Here is a 23,143-nt window from a genome sequence, read left to right as displayed (position 1 = left end):
TAAAAATATTTTTCTTAAATGTAAGTATTATTACAATTGGTTCAAATAATTAGTTGTTAATACCTTTTTGTTTATTTAACACGTGGAAAACGAAAACACTCTTACATGTTTTTGTGTAGTTCCAAGAATATGGTTAGAGGCTTATATAGCTCTGGCTTCTTCGTTAATGATTTGTTTTCTTTATGTTTATATAGATCTAATGTAAACAATCAATTCGTAAATAATAGTATAAATATATATTTTAAATTTACACATTACAAAATATTAAATATAATAAATATATTCATATGATTAATTCATATTAATTAAAACAAAGAGGGTCAAAATCAACATGATATACTATATTTACTATTAAAAATAATTTAGGCTGGAAAAGAGCAAATTATTATTAAAAAGTTAAACACATGATAAAATAAAACAAAACAATAAAACTTTAAGATCGACATATTTTAAAAAATATGGCTAAACTAAATAGAAAATAAGACGTACGAATTTACAAACAAAAATATATTATTTCAATATATATATATATGAAAATGTTCAGATTAACCATTTCTGGAAAAAAATGACAAAAGTAAGAATTGGTACACTTGAGAACAAGTAACTTTGATCAGTATACCCCACTCCGCGTAACTCTTGACTAACTAATACTAGGTGTTTGCCCGCGATTTTGCGGATGATAATATTATAAGAGAAATACATGATATGTTTATAATGTTATAATTTTTGAATAATAATTATAAATACTAAAAATTTAACATTTAATAGTTTGATATTCAAAAATTTCAGCACCTATTTTTAGAAGAGCTGTGAAATTTAAAATAATTACATAAATATAAGTCGCTAAAAATATTTTTCTTAAATGTAAGTATTATTACAATTGGTTCAAATAATTAGTTGTTAATATTTTTTTGTTTATTTTAACACGTGGAAAACGAAAAACACTCTTACCATAAAAATGTATTTTTATGTAGATCCAAGAATATGGTTAGAGGCTTCTATAGCTCTGTCATCTTCGTTGATGATTTGTTTTATTTAAATTTCTTTCATTTGTTTGATTGTTTCCAATTTATTTTAAATTTGACAAAAAACTAAATTGTTTTTATGTATTTTTTTCAAAACAAAAGTTTCGGGTATGACTAAAAACTCAATTTTATTTTTATATGTGAATAAGGTATTAAACAATCTTAACATTTATAAACCATTCACGCCCAAACATACTTTAAGACCATCAAAGTTGTTATATACACCTCTTACAAATCAACATAAAACACATACAGTGAAAATATACAATAATATGGTTATATATATCACAATAATACAGTGAAAATATGGATATTGGGTTTTTTGGTCAAAACCAAATTAAGTTGTAGTTTAAAGATTAATTTCACATTGTTTACTATCTCATACATATTTTAGATAGTAGAAGACAACAAATTGTGAGTTTTACTCATTTTAATTCAATTTATTATTTATATTTTATAACATAGATGTAATATATTGTAATATACATATAAAATATATGTTATTTGTATATAGCCCCGGGCGTAGCCCAGACAAAATCTCTAGTATCAGTAAGAAGCAATGATAACACCATCTAGTTCTTTTTGCATTGAATAAAGAGAGTGAGTCATTGTGTATTCAAGAGACAAGAGCAGACTTTAAAGATTTAACTGAAGACTCCATCTATTCAATGTGAAGCATTTTGAGTCAGATAAGCAGAAGCAACCAAAAGGAAGTTCAAATCAGGTCCACCTTGGATTTAAGAAGAAGAATATAAGTACAAGGTCGACTTGGGTTCGCTATGACTATTACCAAAACACATGTTAGTCGGATAGAATCAAAAATTGTCCGAATGTTTTATTTATCAAATATATCCAGGCCTGTTTGTTCTTGGCAACCACAAAGTCCTAGCCCATGTACTGTTGTTATTTATTGTTTCTGGAAGGTAAAGAAGAAAATGGCAAAAGTGAAATAATCAGAAAAAGCAAAGGGCCCTTTCACAAAAAAAGATAATTTTTATAAAAACAGAGCATAAAGTTTCACACTTTTGTTCTGCTCCTTTCTCGTCTCTGTCTTCTTCGTCCTCGTTCATCCTAACTCACCAAACAGCTTTAGATTTTCTCTTTCAAAACTCGAACTCGCTACTCATTAAAAAAAAAGTCCACTCTTTTTAAAAATTCGAAACCAAATGGCTAGTAACAACAACCCGCATGAGAACCTTTCAGACCAAACACCTTCTGATGACTTCTTCGACCAAATCCTCGGTCTTCCCAACTTCTCTGCTTCTTCATCCGACGGTGGGTTAAGCGGAGGAGGAGCACCGCCGATGATGCTGCAGCTGGGCTCCGGCGAGGAAGGAAGTCACATGGCTGGGCTAGGAGGAAGCGGACCGAGTGTGTTTCACAACCAGATGTTTCCTCTAGGGTTGAGTCTTAACCAAGGGAAAGGACATGTCTTTCTTAGACCTGAAGGTGGTGGTGTTCATGCAAGTGTGAATCGATCTTCTTCTTCTTCTTCTTCTTCTTCTATGAAAGGACCTGTAAGGAATCAATTTTTTGTGTAAAGGGTTATGTTTTTTTTTTGTTCTCTGTGTTCTTACATCTTTTGTGTTATTGTAAGGTTTTTCATGGGCAGCCGATGCAACAGCCAGCTCCAGCAGCGCCACATCAGCCTACATCAATCCGACCTAGAGTTCGAGCTAGGCGTGGTCAGGCTACTGATCCTCACAGCATCGCTGAAAGGGTACACTTTTACTTGAGATTCTCTTTTTGTGTGTTTTATGGAAGGGGTAAAGCTGAAAGATTTGAACTTTGTTACAGCTACGTAGGGAAAGAATAGCGGAGCGGATCAGGGCGCTTCAAGAACTTGTACCCACTGTTAACAAGGTCTCTATCTTTCACCTTTAAATAAATTGTCTAGGCTTTGTAACATGTCTCATTTCTCGAAGGTTTTAACACTTGTTGGTTCTCTTGTCTTAATTTGCAGACAGATAGAGCTGCTATGATTGATGAGATTGTGGACTATGTCAAGTTTCTAAGGCTCCAAGTTAAGGTAACATAACCAGTTCTTGTTCTTTCCTCTCTGTTCATAGGATTAGAGATATAAAAATCATGTCTTTGAAGTAACAGTAGTTATGTTAAATTCTCCATATTGATTTTTTTGGTCTTAGTTATGGTCCCACCATCACCTACCCTTCAACCCAAATTTCAATCTTGGTTTTTTAATGTGGTAAAGAATAATATACAAGTCCAAAATGCTTTTGTTTTTTTTTTTCTTTGGCACTTAGTCTATCTTTTAAACACTTTTTGTTTTGTCATATAGAGAAGGCTAATCATGGTTTAGGATTAAAATACCATATTAAAATATCTGTATAATCATCATGCTCAGATTATAATATAATCTCTTAGATCAAACGCTTCTTAATATCAAAATGCAGTCGGTTGCTTAAAGATAATGGAGACACTAGTATGCAATGATGGATTTCTGAAAAGATGTTGACAAAAAAAGGATTTCTGAAAAGATAATACATATTTATTTATTTATTTTGTGTGTTTCTTATGAAAACCTTACATGTTCATCTAATAGTGGAGAATGCAATGATGTGTTTCTGATAAGAATAATTTTTTTTTTTTTCAATTTTGTGTGAAATCTTACATGCTCATCTGAAATAAATAAAAAGTAAAAAAGTTTATTTTCATGGGATAAAGCTTATCTCTTTGAATGATGATTTTACGTCTCTCTTTGGTCAACTTTTGGTAGGTTTTGAGCATGAGTCGTCTTGGTGGAGCCGGTGCGGTTGCTCCACTTGTTACTGATATGCCTTTGTCATCATCAGTTGAGGTAAAAAAAGAAAACATCAAAACTTTTTAGTAAAATGGATTTTGATTCAAAACTGATTATTGTAATCTCTCAATAGGATGAAACTAGTGAGGGTGGAAGGACACCACAACCTGCGTGGGAGAAATGGTCAAACGATGGGACTGAACGTCAAGTGGCTAAGTTGATGGAAGAAAACGTTGGAGCAGCTATGCAGCTTCTTCAGTCTAAGGCTCTCTGTATGATGCCAATCTCATTGGCTATGGCTATTTACCATTCTCAGCCTCCAGATACATCATCAGTGGTTAAACCAGAGACTAATCCTCCTCCACAGTAGGATTTTTCGTGCAAGCAAGGGTTTGTACAGCAACTCAACGGGGTCCAATATGGCTTTAGTTTCTACTACTACATCTCATGACTGCTGGTTTCTTGCTGTTTCGTCTCCCTCCCACCCCCACTTGTATGGTATGATTGAAAGGTAAAACAAAAGGCTTTGGAGATGGAATCAATGTAGGATTTGCAGTAGAATTTTAGTGGACTTTTGAAGAAAGCAACTTTTTGTTTCCATGACTTTAGTGGGAGGTTGAGGAAGGAGCTTGAAGGGGTGTTTTAGTAGTAGTGGTGGTGGGAAGTGTGTGGGACCTGGTTGAGTTTGTGTACAAATTGGATGAATAATAAAATATTTGAATTTGTTTAACCGTTGTATTATTATTTTATTTGTGTGAATTGGAGTGTAATAAAATATTTAAATAATATCATTATTTCCCTTTACTAAAACAATATTTTTGTTGATGAATTTGTCAAAATTATTGCTATAGAATTAGTCCTGTTATAAAATCATAGAAAAAAAATTTCACAATTTGCAACAGAGTGATAAATCAAGAAAATAGAAACACATACAAGTCTTTATTACAACAATTTTAATTTCACCGCAACCTTGGAATCTTGGAAGTGAGATGATAACAAAAGAGAACACCTTTTGGTCATTTTGTTTTAAAATGGGGTCTAACCTCCAAAACCAAGAAGACAAACTACAAAGAGTATGCAAACTCAGTTTGATGCTACAGGCTTCAAACATTCATTTATAGCCTTTTGCGTTATTGAACCACATAAAAAAATCTCAAGTTTAAAGAACTTGGCTTAGCAAGCGTCAAGATCACGAAACTGTGGTGGCTTTGGCTCACCGAGCAGTGTCTTGTTACCTCCTTCAGGTCCGCACTTGATCCTCTTCGGATTTTGAGTTCCATGCTGAAACAAAGTTTACATGATTAGAATTTGGGTTTTGAGTTCAACGCTGATATCTTTTCTTTTTTTTTTTTTTTTTTCAACGCTGATATCTTTTGCTACACAAAACCAAATTTAGAACTGAAAAATTTTAAAACTCGAAAAAAACAAAACCGGATAGGGAACCCTTTACAGCATTATAAGACTGGTTAGTTCAGTGTCTTACCGGTGGCTTTTCTCCCTTTCTCAGCTTTTCAACAATCTCTACAACTTTCTCAGGTGTAACATCTTCCTGTTTATCGTAGCAATAAGACAGTGTGAACGAAGGAAAATAATGCAGGAGGAAAGAAAGTTATTGGACATACGAAATAGTTATATGTATATCCTTCTGATCCATTGGAATAATCTGCCACAGTGATCATTGGCGCATTAACACAGCATCCCTGTCAACAAAAACAATTCTACATGAGATCAAGAAGTATTAATCTCAGAGGTGATAAGTGATCCATACCATGCATTCCATCTCTCCAACAGAGAACAAACCATCCTTTGTGACTTCTGCAACATACATAGTTAAAGCCAGAGATCGTTATGACTGAGGAACCGTATAATGATTTTGTGCATGAAAGGTCAGTTATAGAGCTTTACCGCCGCGCTTCACTCCCAAATGGTCTAGCAAAGCTGATTCGATCTCTCGTGAGCCACAGATCATGCAAGGTGTTGTGCCACAAACTAGCAGGTGGTACTTTCCGACCTGTAAAATCACAAAATGAAAAATGTGTGTTTGAAGGTTAAAGTAAAGACTTGAGCGGATGGGTAGTAAGTACTACTTACCTTTGCCCTGTTGAACATGGAGTAAAAAGTTGCAACCTCATAAACACGAATAGGAGCCACTTCTATAACTTTAGCAACCTGCAAAGTGTCATATTGGTAAAATCAAACAAAAGCGGAAAATGGGAAGAAAAAAAAAAAGAAGATAATTATAGACGTAAGAGTACAGCTGAAAAAAAACAAAAACAAAAAAACAAAAACGAACCGCGTTCATAGCTGAAACAGGGAGCCAGCCTCCATGCTGTTGTTGGGCAAGATCAAGAAGGGGAATCACAGCAGACTGCTTGTAGTTTGATGGATAGTAAGAGAGTATCTCCTTAACCTAGAGAGTTTGAACAACAAAAAAAAAATCAGAAAATCTTGGATGCATGGGGACTATCCATGCAAAGATTAGTGCAGATAAACATGACAGAAGCAGTAAGCGGGAACCAAATACACACGAGTATATCAGGTACTTATAACTCCACAAAGGCAGTTTCCTAGTCTTTGTCTTAAGCCAAACAATTGCTTTAACTCTCTATGCTCTATGTATAATAAGAAGGATAATGCAAGAAAAAATAAATGTAACCAAGATGACAATTTTACATTTTTTTGTTTTGTTCTTCTTTAAAAAAGGACGAATTTGGATAAAACCCCAATTCGTTGAACACAATGTAATTGTTTTCAGAAGCTATTGATTAAGGGAGTGACCTTGGATTTGTTAGCCTCAGAAAACTCCCATGGAAGATCCGGTTTGTTGTCAGGAGAATCCAGGTGCTATAATCAATCAACAACAACAACAAAGATCAGATTACATAATTAAAAGGATAGAGAGATCAACGAAAATATGCAAGACTCACGTAGTTTAAGGCTGTTGAGAAGCTACGAGACGCCTGCGAAAATATAAAAACGAAACCAAGGTTGAGATCGAGGAAACGCTAAAGAAGGATGCAGGAAGTAAATTGGAGAAGTACCTGAGATGGTGCTTGGCGGATCTCGAGGAGACGCTTCGCAGCGAGCCTAGCCAGCATTTTCGACGACTTTGAGAACACGAAAAGCTGGATTTGATTTGAGGAGGAAGAACCAGAGAGGGAGCTAGACTCGGTGCCTCACTATCATCACCTGCCTCATGATTGGCCTCAGATATTTGGGCCTGCTCAAATAAGCCCAACCCTAGTTTCACTGTCAAACATATACTACTATTGGATTATATCTTGGGTATTCATTATAGCCTCATTTCTATAAAACATTAAAGATTAGTTTTTTTTTTTTTTTTTTTAATAATTCTAGCACCTCCTTGTGAGTTTAAGTAACATTTGTGTCAATGAACGTGTTCCGACCTTTGCTCAGTTATGTCTAGATATCGATTACTCTGTTCCTGAGTTCTCTAATGAAGCTTAAGACACAATTTCGTCTTCCTCTTCTGTGGAGTTGGTTTCTACTTATTGGTAATGAGTGTGTCCATTGAATTATGTAATTCCTGCTATCGTTTCTTTTTTTTTTTTTTTTGAACAAACCTTACTTCAAATTAAACTCAAACCGAGTTAACAAAGTTCAACAAAGCTCCCTTAGCTAAGGCATCAACATCGGCATTGCTAGGCCGAGGGACTTACTGAAAAGACACTGCAGAAAATAAAGAACATAAATGATAGATATCATACAGCACTCCTTGAGTTTCGATTCTTCTATCTTGTGATGAGATTGCTATAATGAGAGTGACTCTGAATCTGACCATACAGACAGCATTCTTAGTCCCAAGTTGATTGCTTCCGCGAGTGCGGTTTTAATCGTTATAGCTTCTGCAGTGAAAGCAGAGCCGATATAGCAGCGATTTGAAGAAAATTAATGGAGGGTCTTCGTGTTAGAACGGTTTCTGAAGATACACTCGAACCCTCCTCCCCTTGTAGTTGCATTCCATGCAGCATCCACAAAGCAGTGAGTAGTCTCTGTAAGTGCAAGATGCAAACACAATAAGGTAATGCAGAAAGTAAAGCAAGAGACAAAACAACTACAAGCAACCCTTAAGTTTTATTAGAAATCGCCTTGTACACTCTATTACAAGATCTTCTTAATCAGTTTTACACAGCCTGTTACACCCTAACAACTGCTACTGAAAGATTCCTAAGCTACCCGCTTGTGTCTCTCTTCCGTCAAGTACTTCAGCCACTGCTTCAACACGACCCAGAACACTTCCAAGAGCTTCTCTCTCTTTCTATAAGATCAGCCTCTGTGTCTCTGTCTCTATACAGACGACCCCATAGTTATCTTATAGTTATTCTTCATGTTCCCGAAACCCTAGTCTCCAAGGCAACATGTATGGACATCTTCCATAACAATAAGTGCAACTTTCCTTTTCTTGGAAAGCATTTATTCCTCTTCTTTAAGTTATAAATTTGCTTCTCAAGTTTATTCCTCTTTCCTTATCTCCAAGATACTCTCTTGCTCTCCAAGTCTACGCGACTCCAGCTCAGTACCTTGACTCTTCTTGACTCCACATGGTCTTCACTACTCAACACGACGTCTGCTTCAGCAACTACGTCATCGACTACTTCAGGGCAGACATCTTACATCAACAATCTTCCCCTTTTAGCTTTGTGTGCCGATCAAGCACAACACTCTTCTGGTTCAACAACCACGTTCCCCATCTGGAAACTTCCACGCTAATTGTGATTTTCTCCCCCACGAGATGTGCACCACACCATGCTTTTCTCCCCCATGAGATAAGCACCATCTACTTCAGGACGTCCATCACCATGCTCTTCTCCCCCATGAGATATGCACTCCTTGGACCAGAACGTCACCACTTCTCCCCCTGCTTGATTGCATACTAAGCTAAAACACAAATGCTTAGATGTCAAGCCTTACAGACCCAGTCGTCTGTTTCTTCATGTATAATCATGACACAGCCCCTGCTGCAGTGGAATAACAAGTAATGCATCACGATCTGACGCACCTGTCGAACTACCCTTCGACCAGCTTTTGTTGAGGACCTGGCTTCCTTCATGTGTCGTCTTCTTGACCATGAGCCCTTCCCCATCCACACCGAATGCCCTCTGCACACGTTGCTATTGTCTTGGAGTGATTTCACTATCACCCTCCTGAAGATTATCTCGCATCACTTCCTGACGCACTTCGATCTCCTTCTCCTTTGTGCCACAAACAACCTCGTGTCCTGGCTCCAGACTTGATGCTTCTTGATCAACCTCAAGATCACTCTTAACAGAGCTGCATCCTTCTCATGATGTCTCTTCCTTGAGCTCATCAAGTAAGCCATTCTTGGCTACAAACACCTCTTCAACCCTCTTGGGTTTAGTGAACGTCTTGTTCACCCTCTTGGCCATGTTTCTGCTCTTCTCACGAGCAAAACACTCCACCTTCTTGTGTCCAACCTTCCCACAGAACCAACAGCACATCTGATGTTGCTTCTTGCTTGGCCTGACCCAGTTGCTGATGCACCGATCAGTCTCCTTCCTTGTACCAGCTGCATAACCATGCTTCAGAACCTCCTGTCTGACCTTCATGTTGTTGCACTGATGTACTACTTTCGGCTTGTTATTCATAGTTTCGCGCCGTAGAACTTCCTGCCTTACTCCCTATCGTACGTCCCGACGCACTTCCTGACAAGCTCCTTTGGCTCCACTTTTTGATGTGCTCCCATGCACGAAATGTGATAGCCCCTTCTGTTGTACGCCAGTACTCTCAGGTCCTCGGTATCCCAGTCCCCAATTCGCCTTGGCTGGTTGTCCCATCGAGTGTATCTTATCCAAGTCCTTGGATCCACTGTTGAGCATCATGATCTGTTTGCGATTCTCAGCCAAATCACGTTCCATCATCATTGTTCTCTCACATTCATCAATAGCAACCTCCCTCGGTTTGCTAACCTCCTTCTCCAGAGACTCATTCTTCTCACTTACAGCAGCAAGTTCTTCAGCAAGATCTTCATACTGCTCACGACCCTGCACCAGATCGTGTTGCAACCTCAGATTCTCATTCTTGAGATTCAACCACTTGTTGAGCATCAAGTAATAATCCTTAGAGTCTTTGCTGACATCTGAATCCGAGGATTCACTAGATTTCTCCTTGCGTGCACCAAATGCAACCATATTCTTCATCACCTTCCCATCTTCTTCAGACTCTGAATCATCAGACGAATGTAATGGAACCCCTTTTCCCCTTTTTGAGTTTGGACATTCACGCCGTATGTGTCCAATACCTTTGTACTCAGAACACTTAAGTTCTCTTTGTTGTGCTACAAGACAATCAACCCTTATATGACCAATGCCTCCACACTCATAGCACTTGAGACTTTCTCTCCTTCTGCCATTGCCACGATCACCTCCCTGGCGACCATCCTGATTCCTCCCACCAGAAGAATTCGTCTTACCAAAATTTCTGACCAACATACCAATGTCACCTTCGATCTTCTGAAGCCTATCAGTATTTTTGCCAGCTACAAGCGCCACACTCCTTGGCGCACTGCTTGATGTAGAGATCGAACTACTGTCTGTCTCCATCTCTTGTGCCTTTAGCATACCCACAAGTTTGTCAAACTTGAGCTCAGCCGTGTTTGTGGTCATCTGCAAGACCGCCTTGTGAGCTTCAAACTTTGTTGGAAGACAACGTAGTAACTTCTTTACCAGCTTCTTCTCCTTGTACTTCTTCCCAAGTACAAATGCTTCATGCGCCATAGCACTGAGTTTGGCACTGAAGCTCGCCACAGAATCATTATCAGACCACCTGAGATTCTCAAACTGCGACCCAAGATGATCTAGACGTGTCCTCTTGACATTCTCATCTCCTTCAAACGAATTCAACAGGATCTCCCATGCCTCTTTAGCTGAAATACTCCCCTGAATTAGCTGGAACTGTTCTACTTCAACGGCTCCAAAAATCACCGAAAGCGCCTTTTCATTAAACTTTGATGCATTGCGCTTTGCCTCTGGCCAATCCTCTTTTGGCTTAGGCTTCTTTTCATCTCCTGTGACTATGGTAGGCTCCTCCCAACCAATCTCCACAGCTGTCCACGCATCTTCATTGATTCCTCGAATCATCTCCTTCAAGCGAGCTTTCCAATGACCATATTGGTCTGCATTCAACGCGATCGCCTTCTGCACCGAAATAATCGTGTCCATCTTCACCTTCAGGATAACACTGATAACTTAGGTGCCCCGCTCTGATACCACTTGTAAGTGCAAGATGCAGACACAATAAGGTAATACAGAAAGTAAAGCAAGAGACAAAACAACTACAAGCAACCCTTAAGCTTTATTAGAAATCGTCTTGTACACTCTATTACAAGATCTGCTTAATCAGCTTTACACAGTCTGTTACACCCTAACAACTACTATTGAAAGATTCCTAAGCTACCCGCTTGTGTCTCTCTTCCGTCAAGTACTTCAGCCACTGCTTCAGCACGACCTAGAACACTTCCAAGAGCTTCTCTCTCTTTCTATAAGATCAGCCTCTGTGTCTCTGTCTCTATACAGACGACCCCATAGTTATCTTATAGTTATTCTCCATGTTTCCGAAACCTTAGTCTCCAAGGTAACATGTATGGACATCTTCCATAATAATAAGTGCAACTTTCCTTTTCTTGGAATGCACTTATTCCTCTTCTTTAAGTCATAAACTTGCTTCTCAAGTTTATTCATCTTTCCTTATCTCCAAGATACTCTCTTGCTCTCTAAGTCTACGCGACTCCAGCTCAGCACCTTGACTCCACATGGTCTTCACCACTCAACACGACGTCTGCTTCAGCAACTACGTCATCGACTACTTCAGGGTAGACATCTTACATCAACAGTCTCGCTAGGGAAGGACTTCTCCACTGCAGCAGTTCTACCTTTTGGCACTAACTTCCTCTGTTTCTCCATTTGAGCAGCTTGCCATATTCTAGCCTCTTTCACTGCCAGCGTTGCTATCTCCTGTTCGGTTAGTACCTGGTTCTCAAATATGAATTTGTTTCGGGGTGGCCATAAGTACCAAAGAACCCAAGGATAAAGTGCAGTAGAGCTCAGGCCTGTAGGAGGGAGATTTGTGATACGAGTGCAAGATAGGAGCAATGACGTTGGTGTGGAGATTGAGTTAGGGGTTGGTTTAAGAGTTGCAGGGATCAATTCCCAGACACGGGTTGCAAATGGACATTGCATGAAGATATGTCTCTCTGTTTCCAACACTCCGCATCTCTTACATCTCTCTTACGTCTCCCATCCACTGTCATTCCCTTACGCAAAAGGTTCTCACCAAGCAACAGTGCCATATTTTTGATTTTCCATAAGAAGTGTTTGAACCGAGAACTGTCAACAAACTAGTGAATGAACGAGACGAGGACTCGTCAGTGGGGTTAGGAGAAGTCTTCATGCTGAGCTTGAACCGGATGGAGACGACTCGGAGAGAATAAGAAAAAAGGTGTTTTTAATGATTATAGCTGGACCCGGCGAAGGGTTGCCTACGTACCCCGAAAGGGGATCAAGCCAATCGTAGTTTTACAACAAAGGATCACAAGTACCTAGATGAAAGCATGTGTTGAAGTGTTACACTCTCTAGAAGTAGAGAGAGATGGAGGAGAGACCAAAAGAGAGTCCAAGAGCCCTCTCAAAGGAGGTTGGCTTCTTATTTATAGAAAAGAGAGGTCTAGGGTTTCCTAGTGACACCCCTTTTAAATGGGCTAAGCCCATTATCTTATAAGCCTTGTTGGGGACAAAGTCCATGTCCAACAGTAAGCCCCCCAGTTCGTTGATAGAGATGGAGTTGATCTCAATGAATTTTACGAAGAGAGTTTATAAGAGAATGGACTCAGTGCTTTACCCATGTCGCAGACGATTATCATGAAATGGCCGTCATGGTTAGGTTGCCATAGATGAAGTGTCATAGACGGACCGTCTCGGGCGAGTTGTCATCGACATACTTCTGATTCCGATCAGACTTCTTACTCCGGGATGGTTGCGCGAACGATCTGTGAGCACAGTGTTCTGAACCACCGGAGCAAGTTGTCATGGATGAAGTGTCAATCGACAAACTGCCAAAGACAAGTCGCCATAGACATCATCTATGAACGTACCGCCACAAGCAAACCATCACAATCAAATCGTCATGGGTGGACGTGTCTTCGCGGTATCACGTCATGCTCGAGACTTGCGAGCAATCTGAGTGACTGTGAGAGAGCGATCCGAGCCAAGTGACTACGAGTCGAGTGACCGCGAAGAACAAGTCGAGTGACCGCAAGGGAGCGAGTCGAGTGATGACAGAATGGTCGAGTGATGACTCGTCGGTCGAGTGAGGACTCGTCGGTCTAGTGAAGACTCGTCGGTTGAGTGAAGACTCAGTCGATCGGGTGACGACAGAATGACATGTCAACTCTGCGAGGAGAGAGAGATCTGAGCGACTGTGAGAGATCGTTATGCGCCGAGTAAGGAGAGCGAGCGAGTGACCGCGAGAGATCGAGCCAAGTGACTGCGCGAGAGAGATCTGCGTCGAGTGACCGTGAGAGATCGAGTCGAGTGCCCGCGAGAGCGCGAGCCAACAGTTTTCGAGACGATTCATCATGAAGCCATGATGGATACGTCAAATATGGATAAGCCTCAGCGAGTCCTTGTTGCTGAATCTACACGTCAACTCCACGAGGAGAGAGAGATCTGAGCGACTGCGAGAGATCGTTATGCGCCGAGTAAGGAGAGCGAGCGAGTGACCGCGAGAGATCGAGCCAAGCAACTGCGCAGATCGAGTCGAGCGACTGCGAGAGAACGCTCTGCACCGAGTGACGACAGAACGTCGAGTGATGGCTCGTCGGTCGAGTGAGGACTCGTCGGTCGAGTGACGACTCGTCGATCGGGTGACGACAGAACGACACGTCAACTCCGCGAGGAGAGAGAGATCTGAGTGACTGCGAGAGATAGTTCTGGGCCGAGTAAGGAGAGCGAGCGAGTGACCGCGAGAGATCGAGCCAAGTGACTGCGCGAGAGAGATCTGCGCCGAGTGACCCTGAGAGATCGAGTCGAGTGACCGCGACAGCGCGAGCCTGAGTAAGGAGAACGAGCGAGTGACCGCGAGAGATCGAGCCAAGAGATTGCGAAGATCGAGTAGAGTGACTGCGAGAGAACGCTCTGCGCCGAGTGACGACAGAACGGTCGAGTGACGACAAAACGGTCGAGTGACGACTCGTCCGCCGAGTAAAGAGAACGAGCGAGTGACCGCGAGAGATCGAGCCAAGAGATTGCGAAGATCGAGTAGAGTGACTGCGAGAGAACGCTCTGCGCCGAGTGACGACAGAACGGTCGAGTGACGACAAAACGGTTGAGTGAGGACTCGTCGGTCGAGTGAGGGCTCGTTGGTCGAGTGACGACTCGTCGGTCGAGTGACGACTCGTCGGTCGAGTGACGACTCATCGATCGAGTGATGACTCGTCGGTCGAGTGACGACTCATCGGTCGAGTGACGACAAAACGGTCGAGTGACGACTCGTCGGTCGGGTGAGGAGAACGAGCGAGTGACCGCGAGAGATCGAGCCAAGTGTCTGCGCGAGAACGATCTGCGCCGAGTGACCGTGAGAGATCGAGCCAAGCGACTACGCAGATCGAGTCGAGCGACTGCGAGAGAACGCTATGTGCCGAGTGACGACAGAACGGTCGAGTGACGTCTCATCGGTCGAGTGAGGACTCGTCGATCGAGCGATTACTCGTCGGTCGAGTGAGGACTCGTCGGTCGAGTGACGACTCGTCGGTCGAGTGACGACTCGTCGATCGAGTGACGACTCGTCGGTCGAGTGACGATAAAATGGTCGAGTGACGACTCGTCGGTCGAGTGAGGACTCGTCGGTCGAGTGATGACTCGTCGGTCGAGTGATGACTCGTCGGTCAAGTGACAAGAGAACGGACTCCAGTTCAATCTTCCTCGAAGATACTTCTCCAGGCCCCACGGTGGGCGCCAACTGTTTGAACCGAGAACTGTCAACAAACTAGTGAATGAACGAGACGAGGACTCATCAGTGGGGTTAGGAGAAGTCTTCATGCTGAGATTGAACCGGATGGAGACGACTCGGAGAGAATAAGAAAAAGGGTGTTTTTAATGATTATAGCTGGACCCGGCGAAGGGTTGCCTACGTACCCCGAAAAGGGATCAAGCCAATCGTAGTTCTACAACAAAGGATCACAAGTACCTAGATGAAAGCATGTGTTGAAGTGTTTCACTCTCTAGAAGTAGATGGAAGAGAGACCAAAAAGAGTCCAAGAGCCCTCTCAAAGGAGGTTGGCTCCTTGTTTATAGAAAGGAGAGGTCTAGGGTTTTCTAGTGACCCCCCTTTTAAATGGGCTGAGTCCATTATCTTATAAGTCTTGTTGGGGACAAAGTCCATGTCCAACAAGAAGTATCTGAGCTTGGGAGAAGTATTAAGATTCCACACATTCTTCTTCCAATCAAACGTTAAGTCCGCGATCCCATCGTGTAAGAACCTGACTTCTCGGGTAACCAGACAAGCTCATCTTGCATTTGGAACTGACTAGGAATCAGAGTTCTGATCTGAACCTCATACTGAGGTAGGTTCCTCAGGTGTTCTCAAATAGCTTCCACGTTCCAGTCCATTGAGTTCGCCATAATAAGGTCTGAAACACAAAAGTCCTTGTTGTGTACAGAAGGGGGCCAATGGGGATCAGTGGTGGTGATTCAGTTGATAGCCAAGGTTCCAAACAACATTATCAAAAGGGATATGAACGTAATTAAAGGCAGATATTATCAATTCATTAAGCCATCTCCAATTCATATCCAAGAAACCAAAACATGACAGAAGGTAGTTTGCATCCCAAGAAAAAAAAGCACAAGACCGAATGTCAAGGAAATAACCAAAAAAAAAATTAAAAACAAAGTTTTTTCTTAGGGTAGAAGTATCCAAATGAGATTCTCATATACAAGCAGAGAGCAGCTGAGATGCTTCGATTCATTACCCCCTTTCTTTCATGAGCCAAACCACCTCCATAGTTGTTTTCTTTTTTCTAAGCCAAGTACCTAAACATGTTAGGGTTCTCCTTGTCCCTCTCCAAATAGTCCCTCGTTATCAAGTCCTCCATACGCTTCTTGATGGCTTTGATATCAGGCTGCAAAAACACATATCCAAGAAAACTCATCACTAAACTATCTCCACATGTTTCCTTATATATATAGAACTTACATACCTTGAACATTCGGCTAAGCTGCTCAACGCACTCAGAGACAAGCTGTTGATGTCCCAACACTTTCCTGCTCTTCATGATCCTCACGATCGCAGCATCAATCGCATAGCGTCTGTCTTTGTCCACGTCTTCCACAACTTTCTTCCTTTCATCAACAGGAGGGAGAGGGATCTGTGATGCAAACCACACAAACCTTAATCATCTAAGATAATAACCAGCAACACAAAGTTTTGAGTGTTAATGTGTTACAGACCTTTATTCTGCGCATTCTGTCGGTGAATTTGGCATTGAATTCAAATGAATCAGTCTGGGAAACAGTTTTTGTGCTTGGCTCCTTGGTAAGGATCTTGTATCTAGCGCATGACAAGGAATGAAGCAACCTCACTAGATCTTCATGGCTCAGGTTCAGTTGAGTTAGGATATCGTTGTAGCTCAATTTGTCTGTTGTGTTGAACAGCAGAAGCACAGCAGCCTGAAAGTAAATAAAAATTAGAAAATCAGCATCAGAGGCCATCTAAAGGATCCAATATACAAACAGTTTCTGAGAATACAAATGATACCTGGTAAGTCGACACAACTAACTCAATGGGCTTGTGATCAAACTTGCCGTTGAGGTGACAGGTTCCTAGTGAATAGATCCATGTAAGTTTCCTGTGTTTCGTTTTAGTTTCATAAAACCCTTTGAAAACTTCAACACACTTGACCTGAAACAAAGAAATCGATGGGATTAGCTTCACCTGGAGCAAACGTTTCTCCTTTTAGACATACATTCAACAGATACTTACCATTTCACTGGGAAGATTTATGTCGAAAGATTTGTAGCTTGGCCAGAAACCAGTTGTAAGAACAGTCACGGTCAAATCAATTCCTGGGTTTGCAGCGGGGTTATTGCCTAGATATTCCTCGAAACTGGTTTGGTTTTCTCTGGCTAGTGTAAGATCTGTCACCTGTAACAAAACATATCAAATTTAAAAAAAGTATAAATCATCAGAAAAACCACCGTTCTGAGACAATAAACATAGGGACACGCAAACTAACCATGCCCTCCATCTTAGAAGTAAACTGCCCACCACACTGCTGCTTGAGCTTTGTAAGAATACTTCTCTCATGATCATCATTAGCACTGCGATCAAATAAGAGCCTGCGTGCCAGCTTCTTCCTGAAAAACAGCCAAAAACAAAACCGCATACAATTTGTTATCCCAATCTTGGTAATTCCATACTATATTATTGGAAGGGACCTTAACAAAGAGCTAGAATCAACAAACCATCTATAAGCACAAAAATATTAGAATCCAAGGTATATAAGAAATCTCAGAATGAGAGATGAACCTGTAGAACTCGGCAAACAGATCTTTGTCGCTTATATAGGCAAGCAATTTGACCACCTGTAACAACATAATAAGATTAAACACCGGTTTAAGGAGAAACTGAAAATGAATATAGCAAGCAACTTGACAAAATACAAACCTTCTCAAGCGTGTCTTCAATAGCTTCATCACTCAGCTTCTCACTACCCCCCTTCTTGAGGATGTTGTCGCAGAATGTTGCAAGCAATTCTGCACTTGAACTTCCAGCGACCGTTTTGTTACAGAATATCTCAAATGCCTCTTTCAGAGCCTACAATAGAAGAAATTTAAGTTAATACAAACAAATACACGCATGCAATAAGATATATGCATGACTAGTATGCAGGAAGCACATTAAACCTTGTGGAAGAGGGTGTGGTTCTGGAAGCACTCAACGACATAGACCATGTATTTATCATGTAGCTCAATCACTTTTCTGATGAGAACCTGAAAGCATAGAAAGAAAACGTGAATTACTAAGTTCGACAACATCTTCACTAGTAAAAACATTGACACTGTTTTTACCTGTTCCTGCACGCTAGCAATATTTGCAGCCTGTGGAGTAAAAAACAAATTTTAGCGATCACAGGCAAAGCGCGGAAAAGATTTCTGAGTAAAAAATACAAAAAATATGAACCTGATTAGTGGCCGTGTCTTCCGCCTGTTGGACGAGTGCGTTACCCTCGGCTGTGACATGCTATATACAAATTACACGATGGAGTTAATGCAGAACAGTATTTAACAGAGTATTGACTTCGCCAATCTAAACCATAATAATAAAGATAGGTAAGCAACCTGCTTGAATATGTTTGCAACAGGTTCTAAACCTTTAGCAATTTTATGATAAAGCCTGTACATCCGGGAGAGATCATCAACCTGAAAGCACACAGATACTCCATCAAAGACAGAAATAGAAAGACAAGATAATTAACAATGAAACAAAGAGTAAGTTGCGCCACCTTGTCATCTCTCAGCAATGCACGGCACCCTGAGTGCTCTTTTTCTAGAAGCTGATTTGCATACACAACCAACAGCTCATGTTGTACTTTCTGCATCAACATATTAATATAGAAGTCAAATAGATATCAATCAAAATTAATATATACTTTTCTGCAGAGGCAGAGCCTAAAAAGCATGTCTCTATGAATAAAAATGCAAAATCATGGCTTCTGTAAGTACACGCATAATGAATGCTATGCATAAAGTCATAGTGTCGTGCATGATGTATCATCATAACTAACCTCAACCAGCTTTGGCTCGCTGCTTGAATGAAGGTAGTGAGCCACTCTCTCCCTCTCCTTCTTAAGGCATTCTTCAGACTGTAACATGAAATTTAACAAGGATACATCAGACTGGTTAACAAATGCATTTTACTAATTTGGAATGACAACGCAATCTAGAAAATAATATAAGGAGTCATACCTTCAACATGTAATCAGGGCAAGAATCTTCCTGGATCCAGCTAGATGCTTTGCGAGAATAGTAAGAAGCTGAATCCAAAAGCATGAAGCTTTCAAAATCCGCTTCGTATCTTTCCATCTGTCCCATTCCAATCTCTACATAGATATCCAAAACGTTTTTTAGTAGAGCCCTGTCAATCTGCTCGCCCTCCCGTTCTTTATCAACCTGACATAGAAACAGCTCATGTTAGACCTTGAATAAGGTAAAAGCAAGAGTTGGAACTAAATGTACATTATACACGCCACACTTACAAGTGCTATTACAGCATCTTTGACCTTGGAATGCAACTCGTTATAAACCTGAAGTAACAAAATCAATCAAGAGTTAAAATATTACTGACGCCAAGTAAAGCCATACATAACAAGAACGAGCGCCAAACCCGGTCACGGAAGCAAGTCAGGCCAACTTCATTCAGCGGTGGAAGTGATCTCCGAGCAATGAAGTAACGGTCAAGATAGTAGAAGAATCGGGATAGCCATCGAACCATCACTTTATGGTTAGACCATCTCTTAACCAGCTCCCGCAGCATATACTCATCATGCTTCTCCTTCAAAGCAGGCAAAACCTAATCACAAAAAAAGAGAGAAATGAATCAAACAGTTTGATCAACCTATTGGCATATGAAACCAAGCAAAAACCTCAAGATTCAGACAGTGAGTAAAGTATAAGATCAAAAACTACAAAATTAATGAATCAGACTCACCGTTGAGTTAATGTATTCCTCAAAAGCTTCACGATACTTGTCATAAAGCTGCTGCGAGTAATCATGGGGAGGTTTCTGGGTGCACATGTTGTAGATAGTCCTGAGAACCACACAAAACCCTCAACTTTCATCACCAGTTACAAACAAAGCAAACACCTCTAAGATAACTAAAAGATTATAACAGAACGTACGTATAGAGCATCATGTACTGCTCAGAGTCGAATTGAGGCTCAGGCAATCCTTCAAGAATCCGTTTCAGCTTAGTGATACCAGTCTGCATATAGTCCCATCCTTGCTCCAAATCAATCGTCTTGCGCTCCATTCTGAAAGATTGATTCTCAAAGCGCTCCTGGACCTAAGAACAAGGAACAAAATCGAAACTTTAGGGAAACATTATAGAATCCCAATCAAACTATCGGATGTGATATGCATCACCAGAAACGAACAATCGAGAACGCTACACAGTACACAAACGCAATCGACGTAACCCTAACAATCAGATCCCTAAAAAACTCGAAAACTAGGGAGATTAGACGAGATCTTAAACCCTAATTAGAGAAAGACGTTTCGCCGAACCTTGAGGATTCCCGATTCGAAAGGATCGGGAGAGGTTTTGCGATCGAGAGAGAAAGATCAAAACCCTGAGAGTACGATAAGAGAGGAAGAAGAGGTGGAGACCTTTGAGAAGGACGGTGAACGAGGAGAGGAAAGGAAAGGATATTTATAACCCCCCTTTTGTTTTAATCGCCTATAACTCCTCCTCTATTATTCAGGCCGTAGATTTTAATCATTTATTTTATAATCTTCGTTTTTTTTTTATCAACTAATCTTCGTTTAATATCTATAAATGTTTATTTTCTATGGCAATTTTCTTGAATAAACTATTTTCAAGTTTTGATCACAAAAATAAATCACAATGAGGAAAATGACCAAAATGTTTTATTTAATAGGTAAAAAGATTCTATTACCCTAGATATAAAAAAAATAAAAAAAATTTATAGTTTTAGATTATATGTTTTCAAATTCGAATTTTTTATAATATTTTTTTTAAAAAAAATTTTAATTTTTTTTTCAAATTTTCTTTTTGTAATTCGGAAATACTTTTTGAAACTATTTTTAAAATTTTTATTTTCAATTTTTTAATATTTATTTTTTATTTTATAAAATTTTAAACCTCGATCACAAATCTCCACCCATTAACTCTAAATAATAAGGTTTGGATTAGTTAAACATAAGGGTATAAATGTATACTTACTGTTTAATAAAACATTTTGATCTTTATAGTCTATATTTGCGATAAAAAAAATTTTAGTGATATCCTAAGGTATTTCTCTATTTTCTATTTAACTTTTTCTAATTTATTAGCCTCTTCATTTTCTTAGTACGGATCTATTATATCAAAACGCTGCCTTTTGTTTGCCACTAAGCATTATGCATTTATAGAACTATTGAGAAAAATATATAGCAAGCTCATTTTTTCTCTACACGAACAATGCGTATTCCATAAAAAAACCTTAAAAAAAAATATATGAACATTTTGAAATTGTTTTTAAATGTATTTTTACCGCAGCTAGTAGGTTGATCGCACATCATACATGGTGTATTTATCTGAAACGACATCATTTAACTATTTTTCAAACTTTTAAATTTTTTTATTCATAGAATATCTTTTGCGCAAAAAAATGCAAAGAAGCTCAGATTAAATATTTTAACTATTTGGCTAAAGTAAATATTAATATTAATAGTGTAAAAACAAAAACAAGATATTTATAATAAAAATGAAATTTAAAGAATTGTCTTAGGTAAAACTCAAACCCAAACAAGAAAACTCAATCAACAATAGCTTAAACCACTTCACTAACCAAGCATTTTGGTTATAATACAAACTGAATATTATTTTAACATATCATACATTTTATGTCAATTAGAATAATATTTCCTTCTTTCTCATATACATTTTTTTTTTTGTTGAAACATCCAAAATTGAGTTTTCAGTGGAAGATACCCAATTTTGAATTAATTTTCTAGGTTCAATGGAAGAAAATAAATACACTGGTATGTGAACAAAGAAAGTATTTTAACTGACATTGACTGTATACATATGAAAACAATATTTAGTTATTTATGAGTGGTTAAAGTGTTTTTAGTCCATGTTCTCAAAAGCGGGCGCCTAACCAATTAGATGAAATACATAAGTTACATAGTTTGTGAAAAATGCATCAACAGAAAGAGTTCATTTTGAAATTTTTCTTGTAGAACTATGTACTTGTAAGCAGATGCAGCTACTGATATTTCACATAGCGTGATGGAACTAACATCCAAGGTGGTCAGCTGGTTTAAATCTCATAAAAAAAGAAGGGATTTGATCAACAAAAGTGTTATTAGAAAGACCGAGAAAAGTGAGCTGAAAAAAGTTTCCTATTATAGGCATACTCGGACCACAAAAAAAATATTAATAGAAAAGTCGAGTTTGTCAAGATAATAAAGGTTTTCAATCCAAGAAAGAATATGATCCAAAGTTTTATTAAATGAAATGTCAAAAGAAACGAGATGAGAAAGATTTAGAATTGAAGATGGAATCTGACTCAAAAACCAAAAAAGTTTTATTATCGAAGAAAGAATGCGACAGGTGAAACTATTGTGCGAAAGGTCGAGAGACGTGAGTCGAGAAAGATTTCCAATTACAACAAGTCGTTATTAGCCCATGAGTCCGTCTGGGTTTAGTATTGATAATATAACTGTAAAGGAAGAGTTGAGAACCTTGGACTCGTTTCTGAAATCGACAAGTGTGACCATTTGCTCTGGAGCCGCAGACACGGCCTTGGTAATTATAAACGAACAAGAAAAAAAAGACAAGAGTGATAGAAATGGTATTCATTCAATTCTGATAGAAGAAAAGAAGAAGGAAGTGTTGATGGTATATAAACACGCTTCCATGCCCACCTATATTTATATACACAATAATCCACAAATAAAAATTCCAATCAGTTTGACTCAGTACTTTTCACACATTTTTGGTCCCCGGCGGCTACATTGATTACAAGATCTTTCTAATCCAAACAAGAAAATGTTACGAGTGTTATTTTTCTCTAAATATAGCATTTACGAGCTATTTACAGTTTTTTTTTCAAAGGTTTAGGTCTGTTTTGCATTGTTTCGTGATCATACCCGTGCAGAGTCTTTAGTTTTGTTTTTCGGTATATGTTAAAACTTTAGTTTTTTTGCCAGCATACTTTTAATTTGGGTGGTAAATGTTTTTTCTTCTAATTATTAAAGAAGTTCAGAATTGAGAATTTTAAAAAGATTGGTTAGTAAAGGGCTGTTCGTTTGGTTGCCGCAGGTACCGGCGGCAGCGGCAGCGTCAACATTCTGCGTCAACTCTTGTTCGTTTCATTGAAGAAAACTGCGTCTGACGCCGCGTCCGAACGCCGCGTCCTGCGGCTGACGCCGATAAAATCTGCGGTCGCGATATAGTATGCGGCAGCGTCAGCGGCAGCGTCAGCGTCTGCGAAACGAACAACAACTGTCCTCATTGACGCTGCCGCCGCCGCTGCCGCTGCCGCTGACGCCGAAACCTGCGGCAACCAAACGAACAGGACTTAAGACGATTCCAGCACCA

General features: G+C 39.6%; 3 protein-coding genes across 4 annotated transcripts; 1 reads left to right on the top strand and 2 right to left on the bottom strand.

Annotated features, from left to right (window-relative positions):
• The first annotated feature begins 2,039 nt into the window (after positions 1–2,039).
• LOC106320711 (transcription factor UNE12-like) lies at positions 2,040–4,511 on the top strand. Its single transcript, XM_013759081.1, has 6 exons — positions 2,040–2,542; positions 2,623–2,745; positions 2,823–2,888; positions 2,989–3,054; positions 3,763–3,843; positions 3,920–4,511. The coding sequence occupies exons 1-6, from the start codon at positions 2,192–2,194 to the stop codon at positions 4,154–4,156; spliced, it is 924 nt and encodes a 307-aa protein (XP_013614535.1). The 5' UTR covers positions 2,040–2,191; the 3' UTR covers positions 4,157–4,511.
• A 182-nt stretch (positions 4,512–4,693) lies between these two features.
• Positions 4,694–7,023, bottom strand: LOC106320713 (NADH dehydrogenase [ubiquinone] flavoprotein 2, mitochondrial-like). Its single transcript, XM_013759083.1, has 10 exons — positions 6,828–7,023; positions 6,714–6,746; positions 6,565–6,630; positions 6,080–6,196; positions 5,878–5,955; positions 5,692–5,797; positions 5,555–5,601; positions 5,409–5,486; positions 5,270–5,335; positions 4,694–5,067 (listed from the first exon to the last, which is right to left on the bottom strand). Exons 1-10 carry the CDS (start codon positions 6,882–6,884, stop codon positions 4,960–4,962), a joined length of 756 nt encoding a protein of 251 aa, XP_013614537.1. The 5' UTR covers positions 6,885–7,023; the 3' UTR covers positions 4,694–4,959.
• An 8,536-nt stretch (positions 7,024–15,559) lies between these two features.
• LOC106320716 (cullin-1-like) lies at positions 15,560–22,433 on the bottom strand. Of its 2 annotated transcripts, none has more exons than XM_013759086.1 (20): positions 22,285–22,433; positions 19,716–19,879; positions 19,525–19,624; positions 19,201–19,386; positions 19,073–19,120; positions 18,783–18,986; positions 18,602–18,679; positions 18,320–18,409; positions 18,156–18,236; positions 17,998–18,057; positions 17,886–17,915; positions 17,721–17,807; positions 17,482–17,631; positions 17,344–17,399; positions 17,051–17,171; positions 16,798–16,959; positions 16,573–16,716; positions 16,266–16,484; positions 16,016–16,183; positions 15,560–15,937 (listed from the first exon to the last, which is right to left on the bottom strand). In XM_013759086.1, exons 1-20 carry the CDS (start codon positions 22,318–22,320, stop codon positions 15,836–15,838), a joined length of 2,286 nt encoding a protein of 761 aa, XP_013614540.1. In that variant the 5' UTR covers positions 22,321–22,433; the 3' UTR covers positions 15,560–15,835. The 2 variants fall into 2 exon arrangements, with proteins under 2 accessions (XP_013614540.1, XP_013614541.1); XM_013759087.1 differs by lacking the exon at positions 22,285–22,433 and adding an exon at positions 20,101–20,275.
• Positions 22,434–23,143: the final 710 nt, after the last annotated feature.

The sequence above is a fragment of the Brassica oleracea genome, unplaced genomic scaffold (genome assembly GCF_000695525.1).
Source record: "Brassica oleracea var. oleracea cultivar TO1000 unplaced genomic scaffold, BOL UnpScaffold01031, whole genome shotgun sequence".
NCBI lineage: Eukaryota > Viridiplantae > Streptophyta > Magnoliopsida > Brassicales > Brassicaceae > Brassica > Brassica oleracea.
Note: the sequence above shows the minus strand (reverse complement) of the source record. Positions and strands in the feature narration are given on the sequence as shown.

Coding starts and splice junctions, on each gene's coding strand:
- LOC106320711 (XM_013759081.1), top strand. CDS start 2,192: ATGGCTAGTAACAACAACCCGCATGAGAACCTTTCAGACCAAACACCT. Junction 2,543..2,622: donor CTTCTTCTATGAAAGGACCT/GTAAGGAATCAA, acceptor TGTTATTGTAAG/GTTTTTCATGGGCAGCCGAT. Junction 3,844..3,919: donor CTTTGTCATCATCAGTTGAG/GTAAAAAAAGAA, acceptor ATCTCTCAATAG/GATGAAACTAGTGAGGGTGG.
- LOC106320713 (XM_013759083.1), bottom strand. CDS start 6,884: ATGCTGGCTAGGCTCGCTGCGAAGCGTCTCCTCGAGATCCGCCAAGCA. Junction 5,602..5,691: donor TTTGGGAGTGAAGCGCGGCG/GTAAAGCTCTAT, acceptor TGTATGTTGCAG/AAGTCACAAAGGATGGTTTG. Junction 5,336..5,408: donor GATATACATATAACTATTTC/GTATGTCCAATA, acceptor TACGATAAACAG/GAAGATGTTACACCTGAGAA.
- LOC106320716 (XM_013759086.1), bottom strand. CDS start 22,320: ATGGTCACACTTGTCGATTTCAGAAACGAGTCCAAG. Junction 16,485..16,572: donor TAGTTGTGTCGACTTACCAG/GTATCATTTGTA, acceptor ATTTACTTTCAG/GCTGCTGTGCTTCTGCTGTT. Junction 16,184..16,265: donor ACAGAATGCGCAGAATAAAG/GTCTGTAACACA, acceptor TTTGCATCACAG/ATCCCTCTCCCTCCTGTTGA.